Source organism: Felis catus, chromosome A3, assembly GCF_018350175.1.
Source record: "Felis catus isolate Fca126 chromosome A3, F.catus_Fca126_mat1.0, whole genome shotgun sequence".
NCBI lineage: Eukaryota > Metazoa > Chordata > Mammalia > Carnivora > Felidae > Felis > Felis catus.
The window spans coordinates 87,933,036-87,946,161 of record NC_058370.1 but is presented as its reverse complement, the minus strand read 5'-3'; the positions used below and the strand labels follow the sequence as shown (position 1 = coordinate 87,946,161).

At 37.2% G+C, this 13,126-nt stretch overlaps 1 protein-coding gene and 1 non-coding gene across 11 annotated transcripts in view; both read right to left on the bottom strand.

Moving 5' to 3' along the window:
• Window positions 1-13,126, bottom strand: part of ZNF638 (zinc finger protein 638) — a 134,201-nt gene that overhangs the window by 62,422 nt on the left and 58,653 nt on the right. For all 10 annotated transcript variants that reach the window (XM_019827383.3, XM_011281226.4, XM_011281227.4 and 7 more), the window contains exon 2: window positions 4,188-5,700. In XM_019827383.3, coding sequence (XP_019682942.1) covers window positions 4,188-5,700 — 1,513 coding nt within the window. The remainder of the gene's footprint in view (window positions 1-4,187; window positions 5,701-13,126) is intronic.
• On the bottom strand, window positions 1,915-2,018 carry LOC111560018. Its single transcript, XR_002741461.1, has one exon. It is a non-coding gene; the product is annotated as a U6 spliceosomal RNA (small nuclear RNA).

Below are 13,126 nucleotides of genomic sequence, written 5' to 3'. Positions count from 1 at the left end.
AAACATTTTAGTATGTCATTGCTACAAACTAGACGTTTCCACAGTTAAAACCACAGTTGACGCTAATTTTGGAATCTGCCTTGTCAAAAACTGTATGAACACAAGTGCATGCTATCTGCAATACGTAGCAACAGATTATGAAAAACCCTAAACTATTTCATTAAGCCATGGAACTCATTGTGGATTGCAAAAAAGAAATGTCTGCATATCCTGCTCAATGCTACAAAACAGAAACCACAAGAGTCTCTAGTACTCCTAAACCCATGTCTTTGACATTAACTGGACATTGTTTACATCAAACAGACACACTGGCAAGTAGTGGGTTGGGCATGATTTATTCAGACCACAAAGTGTTTTGTTTGAATAAGTTGCCATCATTTAACAATCCAGAGATTTTATCCCCAAATCCAGACTTACAGCTTTTCTTGAAAAAATACTAAATATGTATTCTGTACAGCAACTATCAGCTAATGCTGATGGCTGCCCTATTTAAGGCACACTCTCCAGTTTTACATATACATTCATATATACGTGTATCGATACATATACATATACGTATATATGTGTATATATATATACACACATATATACGTATATGTATATACACACACTCTCCCTCTCTCTCTTCTGTTTAACAGGCTCACTTCACTCACTGACATTACTTGCTTTAAGCTCAGTAAATATACCTATGCCACCCAAATTTCTAGACTCTCTAGTAAGGGTATCCAGATTAGATTAAGAGTCCAAAGCAGTACTACCTCTCCAGAGAAAAAGGGGTATCATCTACTAAGCAGGAAATATCGCAAGCACTGTAGACTTCAGTGGGTCCAGAATCAAACTGTGAAAATACGTACCCACGTAAGAGCTCACTCTATCCTCCAACTACCTCAAAAATCTTTTATGTCAATTAGTATTTTCTCAAACTGAATTATTTCAGTCTGAAAGACAGCTTCTAAACCAAGGATAGCCCAAAAGACGTAACTTCTAAACCAAGGACAGCTCCTCCTCTAACATCTGAAAACCAATTTAGAAAAATACATTTCACATTCCACTGTTGCCTTTTTCAGGCTATAGTTTTAAAGATTAAGCATGGGGAACATATTTGTCAAACGTTACTTTGCAAGAAAAAAATTGCAATTGGTAATTTACATTTATTGGCTACATTATTTACAAGGTCATTTACAAGGCAGAAAGATATATCACACAGAAACGAGAGGTAGTTTATACCATCTAAGTCCATGTTCACAAATCCCTATCATTTGATCATCCAGTGGTGAAGAATTCATTAGTTAGATCCATTATGCTGTTCTGTTAAAAATGTATGTGTTTTTTGTTTTGTTTTAAATGGTAATCTCTGTGAACTCTAAAGCATCACTAAATGATTTCTTTTCCTAAATTTTACTTTTATCATATTCACCCAGACTTTCACCATCTTACACTTGAGGAACTAGGGAAGCCTCATATTCAGTGCCCTATCTTATGTCTTCTCATTCCTGTATACCCTACATACATCTGCCAGATTTATCTCTCTAAAATACACTTTGAACATGTCACTTTTCATATCAAGAACCTTAAATAGCTTCTTAGTGCCTCTCACCTCAAGTCTAAACACCTTAAGCTAAGTTTTTGAAGGCTCTTGGTACTTACTGTTGTTGCTGATGTCTGAAATGTCATCCATCTTCCCCTAGGTATATCTGAAGCCTACTCATCATTCAAGACCCATATTTAATCTACTCCATGAAGTCTTCCCTCCCCGATACTTCTAGTCCAGACAGACTCAATGCAGTTAGTCACTGTCACTCAATCTCCTCCAACTAGACTACAGAAGTCTTTTGATGTCAGAAAGTACATTTATACTTTTTTTCTTTTGTTTTCTCTTTATCTATATAAGAGATGGTAACTAAACTTACTATAAGAAATATGGAACATATCATGAATTTGCATGTCATCCTTGCACAGGGGCAATGCTAATCTCTGTGTCATTCCAATTTTAGTATATGTGTTGCCCAAGTGAGCACTATTTATACTTCTTTTTAATTATATGCTGTTAAATACACAAAAGGTATTGATAAATTTTTAACACTGGACTGAATGGATATAAGCCTAAATTCCATACAGAAATATTAAATCTCTCACCCCTACAGCATACCCAAACAAGTCAAATACAATCACCGAACCATTTGTTGACCTCTAATTTTTTAAATTCCTTAGATATGTTATTTTTCTCTTCAATGAGACTGTTTAAACTGCTTAAGACCAACATCTTCATTTTATATGGTTCTCATTTCTGCCCAGCATCTAATATAGTCATGTACAAAACTGATAATCAGTAAACACCTACTGAATAAACATACACCTTTTCCATTCTACAAAATAAATATTAAAACTTTAAGGGGCACCTGGGTGGCTCAGTCGGTTGAGTGTCTGACTTTGGCTCAAGTCATGACCTTATGGCTCATGAGTTCGAGCCCCATGTCAGGCTCTGTGCTCACAGCTCAGAGCCTGAAGCCTACTTTGGATTCTGTGTCTCCCTCTTTCTCTGCCCCTCCCCAGCTCACACTCCCTCAAAAATAAACATTAAAAAAAATTAAAACCTTAAGTTCTTGATTTTAAAGATACCTTTCTTGGATTCATCATGACTAATTAAAAGTTCAAATGGAATACAGAAAGCCTATTTATTACTCAATTCAGGGCTTAGGACTGCTTAAAAACTGTAAGAACGATGAATTATTCTGAAATTTTTTAAGACTTGGCTATCTCCCTTGATAGGGAAGGCAACTATTATTTATTTAGAACTCAGCAAATCTGACTAAAATGCGGGAAAATGCTGCTTTCCTTTGCTGGAGTTAACAAAATCATCAGCTGAAATCTGGTAAATGGGTATTACAAAGACAGTAAAAGGGCAGCACTGGAAGGAGAAAAAAACAAGACAATTAACACCTACAGGTTTTTAAGCCTATTCATAGTATACTACCAATTATATGCCCTTGAATCAAACTTTATTCCTGTGGGAAGTACAATTCCTTCCTGACCATTTGTAATATAAATCTATAAATCACATTAGTAAACAGAAGAAACACTGATTTCCAAACATGTATCGGTAAATAAAACATACTGGGAAATTCCTATACAAATCCAACAATTACAGTTGACCCTTGAACAGACACAGGTTTAAAGTGCACAGGTCCACATGGATTTTTACAGTACAGATATATTTTCTCTTATGGTTTTCTTAATACCATTTATTCTCTAGCAGTATTACTTATTATTGTAAGAATACAGTATATAATACATTTAACACACAAAACGTATTAACCAACTGTTTGTCAGTAAGGCTCCTAGTCAACAGTAGGCTGTAGTTTAGGGAGTCAAAAGTTATACCTGGACTTTCAACTGCACAGGAGTTGGCATCTCCAAACCCCAAGTTGTTCAAGAGTCAACTGTACTATCAAACAGTACATTCTACATTACTCTTCAGCACCTCTATAAAATACTTCCTTCTAACTATACTTCCCATGAAGGTACCTAAGGCCTTTTTAAAGATTTTTTTCTCTCTAAATGTCTACCATTTTACACTATTCTCTAGCCCACAGCTGGTCCCCAAATAAATACTCTTTTCTTTCCCCAAACAATTCCTCTTGACTCAATTTTGCTATGGATTAAGTCATTTTAGAAAGCTCCTCATGAAACATTAGAAGTCCTTGTCTAGCTAGAGTCAGAAAATATTTAAATCAGCATTAACTGTCTTTTAGCCCAAGACAGGTAGACACGTGCAAGGCTACAATATACTATCTCTTAAAAGTATGCAGTACAAGTTTTTTATTCCATTTTTAAAATATTTTTATAGTAACAGATTCTATTTAGACAAAGTTCACTCATGTGGAATTGTTTTATAAGTATACAATTTATGTTATATAAATTTTATGTTGAATGGATTTTCTAGAACTAATCAAAAGTTCAAAGTAAATGACAAACTATGTGGTATGCCCAGACACAGGAATACAGAGGGTCTAACACTCAATTCAGTACTTAGCCCAGGGCTACTTAGATTACAACTAAGTGGTGATGTTGCAATCAATTATTTCTGCCATTTCCTCAATGCCTAGTTAACACCAGCATAAATATGAAAATTCAGAGGAAATTTGGGCGCTGAGTATCATTATACAGTGATCTTTAAAAACACTCACCTTCAAATGACTACATTCTACGTTACACAGAGAACACAAATGTGGAAATATTCTTGGAGACGCTGCATAATAATCATTCATCATAGAGGGAGTTGGAAGTCTCTTCATCTTCTGGGCATCAGCATGTGAAAACTTTGGTAACCATGATGCTTTCACAATCCCAAAGGGAGACTGAATGGGAATGTCAGCCTCTGACTGGTAATTCTTTTTACTTCCTCCTGATCCATGTACGTTAGATGAATTAATCACAGGTTCATGTGGGATCCGCTCTTGTTGGCTTACAGCTGAAATTAATTCTGACGAAAAAGGTTGCTGGCTCATTGATGGAGGAATAAGAGACTGATTCATTGACTGGTTAACTGTTTGGCTAATGGATTGACTGACGGATTTTACAGGTTCAAGGACTGACTGTCCTGAAATGTGTAAGCCTGACATCTTAGTTCCACTCTCAACTGGGAAAAAGGACTGATTATTAGAGGACTCACTGGGGAAGTCCATCTGTCGAAACACATCTTCAACAGGAAACATAGAATTACATATCACATTTGGAGTGGGAACAGATGCAGAAATGCTCTGCTGTGACCGAAATTCATTCTTGACCTCATCTGTTGGAATTTCAGGATCATAAATACGTACTTCAAGTGGATCTTCTGTGTAGCCATATTTGCTTGCATGCCCATAATCAATCACATTACTCGAAACTGCCTCATTACCAAGTGTTTCTTTACTTCTGCTCTGAGAAGGTAAATTAGGTAATCGGCGCCCCATTTTACGCATCCTTATATCCCTCAAGATTAATGGCATATTTTCAGGAGTTAGCTGTTCATCAGGATAGCGACTGAGTTCTTCTAAGTCTTCATTTGATAATCCAAAACTTGCTAAGATACTTGAGGCACTCTCTTTTGTATAGCGGCTCTGTACTTGAGGACTCTGTTCTGTAACCTGTGTTATAGAACTCTGTTTCACTCCCACTGATGCAGATATATGAGGCTCATCATCCCACCGGCTACCATGAGGCTTCCCCTTCTTTTGTTGTGCTTCATGAAAATCCAATTTTTCTTTGGTCAATCTTGGATCAGTTCGATGCTGAGTTACCTGAACATTCATTCTCTGTGGTCCCATGTTCTGATAAGATTCATGGCCAGCAAATCTGTGTGGAATTCCACGAGCTCTCCCTGCTGGGTAAAATCTTGGAAGACCCATGGATCCAGGCCTCATAAATGGTCCTGGAGGCCTCATCCCAGAAGGGTTAGGTGCTCGTGGCCTCTGAAGTGGAAAGTTTCCTCGAGGATTAAACCTGGGTCTCGACATGGCTATTTTCAAGAAAGCCTGATTTAATAAAGTATAAGGTGGTGTTGAACTATGTGAGGCAACGGCATTCAGCTGCTGAAGCGCCAATTGAGTCTTAATCTGAGCAAAGTGCAAAGGAGATGGGCCCAACAGAAGTGGGTTTGCAATGCCCAGGTTCAAGGAATTCACAAGTGGTGCGAAATTTTCCAAGAATAACACAAAGCTGAAAGTTAAAACACAAATATTAGATCATTTTAACTCAAACTACTTCATGAAGTGGGTTCTACAGCCAGTGTAAAACATTTTGAAACAAAGCCATGAAACCATTCTCCATTTCATATACTTTTAGAGTGTTTATGAGAATTGTTAACTTTCCCAAAAAGATTCTCTTCTTTTTTTCCCGAATCCAGAACACAAACCCCAAAACTCAAGCCAGAGTTCATGTACAAAGCGTTGCACTGGGTGCTGTCCTAGGTGCTGAGCAGTAATTACAACTCCTTTTAAATAATCTTGAAAAATATTGGGGATTTATTTCACACTTTGTTACTGGAAAAAAAAGATAAAGGCATTAAAATACTGGAAATACACATACACTTTATATGTATGTTATGTAGAAACCAGGAAAACAGAAACTGTAAGCCTAAAATTTTACAAGACCCATTTCTCTAAGACACAGTCTTCCCTGGAATAACATCTTACAAATTTCATATAGCAATTAGACTATGCTTAAGTTCTGTCGTTAAATAGGTGTTTCTTTTAAGATGAAAACTTGTCACCAATAACTCGACTAGAGTCTGACAAGAGTGCAGTAGCGTGGAATTGATTATAACAGACAACATAACAGGTAGCACGACCACGTTATATTTCTCTCAGATTCCCTCCACAACGTGAGGCATAGAGGCAAATATATACAGATAATAGCAATGGCTAACTTTATACTGTTCATATGCCAGTAACTGTTCGAAGTGCTTCACATGGATTGATTCATTTAATTCTCACAACAGCCCCTTGAAATATGTAGTTTCACAGACAATGATACTAAAGCACAGAGAAGTAACTTGTACAGGTAATAAGCAACCAGCCTCAGATTTGCACTCAAGGTGCATATTAGCCCCATAATGCATGCTCCTAACCACTAAGAGATGTGAGCAAAATATCTTGCAGTTCCCAGGCACTCTATTAAACTGATTGCTGTCCAGCCATCAGAGCACAGCACAACGCATTCCAAGCTGATTCTCATAGAAACACTTTAGCTATCATTCAGGACCAAGGTCAGCAGCCACCGAGCTTGACTTTCCTCTGCCAGTTTAAAAAAAAACAAAACAGATTGTCTGTTTTCCATTAGGTCCCTACTTTTATACCTGATAGAAATGCAAGGTGGGAAACATGAGGTCTCCAGGCATCTACACCTACAATGAAAATCCACACTATAGATCCTATTTGAAGATCACCACTTTCTAGGGACACCTGGGTGGCTCACTTGGTTATTAAGCCTCTGACAGCTCAGGTCATGATCTTGCAGTATGTGAGTTCGAGTCCTGCGTTGGGCTCTGTGCTGACAGCTCAGAGCCTGGAGCCTGCTTTGGATTCTGTGTATCCCTCTCTCTCTCAAAAATAAATTTAAAAAACCTTTTAAAATTAATAAAATAAAAGATGTTATGAAGATCATCACTTTCTGGTTCAAGCTACAACTTCATCGATAATTCCACTATACCCTTTCATTTATACATAATGTTAGTGAAATGTTAATTAAGCTAAGAAATGGGCTTTATCCGGTTAACACACTCCCTTCCAACCATCTCTTCCAATCAAAACAAACAAAACAACTCTGCCGAGACCTGACTTACTTGATTTTACTCATCCTTCAAGGTCAGCCTCCATTAAACCTTTCTTGATCACCAAGGCCCAGAGTGAGTATTCCAACAAACTCTTGTTTGTTGCTTGTACCATTTGGGACTCCTCCATTTTACTATGCTTTTGCGTTTGTCTGTGTTGTCTTTTTCAACTATCAACCATTAATTAAAAGTATATATTTATTGAGGCACCTGAGTGGCTCTGTCAGTTAAGCATCTGACTTCACTCAGGTCATGATCTCGCAGTTTGTGAGTTGGAGCCCTGCATCGGCACTCTGCTGTCAGTACAGAGCCAGCTTCAAGCCTGTCTTCCTCTCTCTGCCCTTCCTCTGCCTTGCAAATGCTCACGCACGTTCTCTCTCTCTCAAATAAACATTAAAAAACTTTTTAAAGCATGTTTATTTTCCAAGCATATAACCCTACTCCTACTTAAAATACCATCAACTATTTGTTAAGCTGTTTGAATGATCACATCCAAAGTCCTCATTATTAACAGACATAGATTATTAATTTTCAAATTAGGATGAAACACAACACTACAACAAAAATTACACAGGCTTCTAATTCAACAGATACAAGCAGCAGACAGAAATTTACTAAAACAATGATACCCAATTCTCTGTGAATAATGTTCATTTGTAACAAACTCCAGGTCCTTTTAAACAAATCATATTAAACTGTGTCTACTTTCTACAAAATAGAAATATTTCCAAGAACAATGTTCTCTTACGTAAGCAGTTTGTCAACTAGTTACTCAAACTCTTTCAGCACCATTTTCCTTATTAACCGGTTAAGACTCCTCTCACAACTTTAGGAACACAAATTATCCCAAATATTGTTTCTCCCCCATAAGAAAACCAAAAAGGAACACATTTCAATCAGTCATCTAATTATCTCATGATGTAGAGGTATCTATTAAAAACTTACCTATTTCCTAAGTGCCTAGCACTGCCTTACACTGATACATGTATACATTTACAGAATGCAAGACAGCAGACCTTCACAAACTGTATTCTGCAGAAATTACTATCCCGTAAGATTGTAGGACTTCGCAAACAAGTTCCAAACAAAGTCCCTGGTCAAGAAAGTCCGAAATGCATGCACTAGTTACTCTTCCTAGAGGGACATGATGCCTACTATATATTGAATTAAAAGGCTCTGAGATGCCCTGTTGTTTATCAAAAACCTTTTTTCATTTTGTGCTTCCTCAACTTGAGTTTTCTTCATGCATATACCCAGAGGTGATATTTGAAATATTTAGTAATTGCTAACAAGCAATGAGTAACAAGTACAGTAAATTGTGACTTATAGTATGCAGCCAGGTTCCTGTGCCCCTCCCCTTCCTCCACCCTCCTTAAGCTTTTAGTTGCTGTAGCACAAAGCGGGGCGGGGGGAGGGGGGTTTGGGAGAGGGGGGCTTGAGAGAGGGGGGCAGTCCTCAGGGAGGAACTAAAAGAGTGGGGGAAATGGAGGTCCACCTTTGGGATAGCAGCTACTTACTGGTAGAATTATTTCCGTGTTTAAACAACCGGCATATCTGCATCAGTGTAGTAGTCATGAATATCAGTCCAGAAACATTCAATATTCAATATTCACAAAACAATGTGCAATATACACGAAGATAAAAATAAAAAGGCCTTTTCCTAATTTAAATTTAAATTCTCAGTAAGCAGAGGTTTGGCTTGTTTCCGTTTAGGAGCCTTAAAACACACACACACACACATATACACACACACACACACACACACACACACACACACACACACACACACACTAGACCTCCTATACACAGTTAATCCCAATGTGAAATCTAATATAAGATATAGTAATAAATTAACAGCCCTGGTTCTCCCAAAGAGACTGTTCTCCCTTCTCTCTTGATAAGACAAATGAGGGTCTTGTTTAGTCAGTTATTTATTTTGCATTCTGATTCCTGGAGTTGCTGATGGCTTGAGGTAAGAAAGTTTCTCTCCTGTATGCATATCCCAGAAAATCCGTCGTCATAAGCAAATGTCACTCTTTCAATAGGTCTCTTCAACTAACCTCCTTCCTAAGAACAAATTTAATCCTTCTGAACTTGAAGCCAATACTTCTTTTATCCCAAGACTCCTTCTGAATTTCAGACCTGGTCTAAATCTAGTGTGTTTTCATCTTAGTTTGCATTTAGTAACATTTTCAGACAGTAATCCACTAATGTAAAATCATCAAACACCTTAGGCTACCATTAACCAACTGAGCCACCCAGGTGCCCCACATATCTTCAATAGTTAAAAAAATTTTAAGTGGGGCGCCTGGGTGGCGCAGTCGGTTAAGCGTCCGACTTGAGCCGGGTCACGATCTCGCGGTCCGTGAGTTTGAGCCCCGCGTCAGGCTCTGCGCTGATGGCTTGGAGCCTGGAGCCTGTTTCCGATTCTGTGTCTCCCTCTCTCTCTCTGCCCCTCCCCCGTTCATGCTCTGTCTCTCTCTGTCCCAAAAATAAAAAAAAAATTAAAAAAAAAAAAGTTGGAAAAAAAATTTTAAGTAACCTTTTATTTTCTCTGTAAATGAAATTTAAGGAGTATATTTGTATTTCATTTGCTTAATTTTTTATAAATATAAGTGCATTTTTAATCATTTAGGAAAGTTATTGTTTAATCTTCTCTTAAAACTATCATTCACATTCACTGCAAATAAAATGTTATGACCAAAAAGGCTCTTGTATTTATAGTTTAAGCTTTCTACTTATAAGGTATTATAAACTTCCTTTTGGCAATTATAGAATTCTCAAGCCTCATTTCTTCAACTCTAATTTAAGGACAGGCAAACTCTACCAATCAGTATCCTTTTCTTTGCTGCTTAACTTTCTCCCCTTCATTTTGTTTAAACTTCAGCCCTACCAATGATGCCTCAAGGTACAACTACTTAAGGCAAATGCTAACAACAAAATGAAGCACAGGAATTTACCATCTTCAACAGATTCAGGAGGATAAAATTCCAAAATCAACTATCAGACCATTTGAGATATCTTAAAAAAAAAAAAAAAAAAAAAAAAAAAAAGCTAGGTATTCCTAAAAAACTTAGAGAAACTGTCTTCTTAGCAATAAATACATCAGAGTAACTCCAAATCCAACTGTTACTCATCCACTTGACCAATACTTTGACAATGCTGGTCTAGGTAAGCAAGTAGCAAGGCTATTAAGCCAGAAACGATCCCTTTCTTCATAAAGCTAACACTCAGTTTTTAAGATGGAGTTAACGTTTCCTAAGAATTAGAGAAACCAAAATGATAAAATATAGTTAGGGGCGCCTAGGTGGCTCAGGTCATGATTTCCTGGATTTAAGCCCCGCATCAGACTCTGTGCTGACCAGCTCAGAGCCTGTAGCCTGCTTTGGATTCTGTGTCTCCCTCTCTCTCTCTGCCCTTCCCCCACGTGCTCTAAGATAAACATTAAAACATTTTTTAAAAAAACATTAAAAAATACAGTTAAAAATCTGGAAGTTTCCCTTTTCACACCTCTGCAGTTAAAAGGGTTTGCAGAGACTGGAAACTGGTTGAATGAACTATGGTATATTCATATTTTGCAGCTGTAAAAAGGAATGATATTAAACATCCTTGGTAGGGCATACCCTACAGATATGAACTAGTAGATACAAAACCCTTCAAGATGTTTTCTTTTTTTTTTTTTTTTAATATTTTTGAGACAGAGACAGAGAGACGGGGGTGGGGGGAGAGGCAGAGAGAGGGAGACAGAATCTGAGGTAGGTTCCAGACTCCCAGCTGCAGGGCTCAAACTCACAAACCACAAGATCATGACCTGAGCTGAAGTCTGACACTTAACCCACTGAGCCACCCACACACCCGTTTTCATTTTTTAAATTGGTATATGGACAAAACATAAAATGTTAAAAGTAAAACACTTGTATAATAGTATTACATATATAAATATGTAGTATTACCATCACATCTGTCTGAAGTCAAACTGGTCTGTAACCCAGAAACAGGAAATGTAAGAGAATCCTTGTTCTCCAAATTTGCTATTAGAAGTAAAGAAACTCAAGTGGTTTCACCAACAATGGAATTCACTGATTTGACAGTACTTTGTAAGTTTTGGGACTACCATAGAATTTATACAAAGTAACAAGTGATACCCCAAAACTCAGAACAAATGCCTGACATAGTAAATATAATCTCTATTAACCATAACTATTAGAGAATATGCCATTTTCTGGATAACTGAACTCTAGCCATAAACAGGTTTGTTCACCTACTGTAATTTATGGATAGTCAATTTATGAAATCATTAAACTAACTTAGAAGAACTTGAGTTAAGATCTGAGTTCTTGGGATGCCCAGGTGGCTCAGGTGGTTAAGTGACTTTGGCTCAAGTCATGATCTTGCAACTTGTGAGTTTAAGCCCCGCGTTGGACTCTGTGCTGACAGCTCAGAGCCTGGAGCCTGCTTCTGATTCTGTGTCTCCCTCTCCTCCTTGTGCTCTGTCTCTCTCAAAAATGAATAAACATTAAAAAAAATTTTTTTTAAAGATCTGAGTTCTTAATTATTAACACTCCTTTGAAAAAATTGCAATTAAATATAAATTCTTTAAAGTAAGTTTTATTCCTGATTATATAAGTAACATGCTTTTTATAGAAAACAAAAAGTAGCAAATTAAATCCTTACCAATAAGACCGTCATGTAGAATGAATTTGTATTTTGATATAATTTCTTTCAAGTTTGTGTATGTAAATACAAGCATGGATAAGAAGGGGAGGAAAGTACACCAAACTTTACTGTATGAAACTAGAACTATACTATTTTCAATTAACTTTTATTTTCCTATATTTAATATTTTTTCAACACCAGGATATTTATTGGTCACAAAACATTCTGAACTCCCGAAAAAATTCTATTGTGACAAGTAGCAGGTAACTCTTTTCTATGCCCTTTTAAGAACTGAAACCTGCCACTCTGACACAACAAATATTCAACTAAATGTCAAACATAAAAATTCTTTTAGAAACATTTGAGCCTAAATGTCCATCAACTGATGAATGGATAAAGAAATTGTGGTTTATATACACAATGGAATACTACGTGGCAATGAGAAAGAATGAAATATGGCCTGTTGTGGCAACATGGATGGAACTGGAGAGTGTTATGCTAAGTGAAATACATCATACAGAGAAACACAGATAACGTGTTTTCACTCTTATGTGGATCCTGAGAAACTTAACAGAAGACCATGAGGGAGGGGAAGGAAAAAAAAAGGTTAGAGAGGGAGGGAGCCAAAACATAAGAGACTCTTAAAAACTGAGAACAAACTGAGGGTTGATGGGGGGTGGGGTGGAGGGTGGGTGATGGACACTGAAGAGGGCACCTGTTGGGATGAGCACTGGATGTTGTATGGAAACCAATTTGACAATAAATTTCATATTAAAAAAAAAAGAAAAGAAACATTTAATAGGAACTGAGTTCTCGAGGCAGGCATGAAGAAATGGCTCAATGGATTTAAAAGATATTGCCACTAGATCCCATAAGGTCTGAGATGTCTATTACCAAGGACAATCAAGAACTACCTATTATTCTAATGTAATCTTTCATAAGAAAGGGAATCCTTTATTTTCTTTATGGATACCGGTAAAGAAATCAGAAATCCAGAAATCTAAAAGCATCATCAAAAATTAGTCAGGGGGTACCGGGGAGGCTGGTTAAGAGTCTGACTTTTGATTTTGGCTCAGGTCATGATATCGAGGTTCATGAAATTGAGCTCCACATCTGGCTCTGGGCTGATAGTGCAGAGCCTGCTTGGGATTCTCTCTC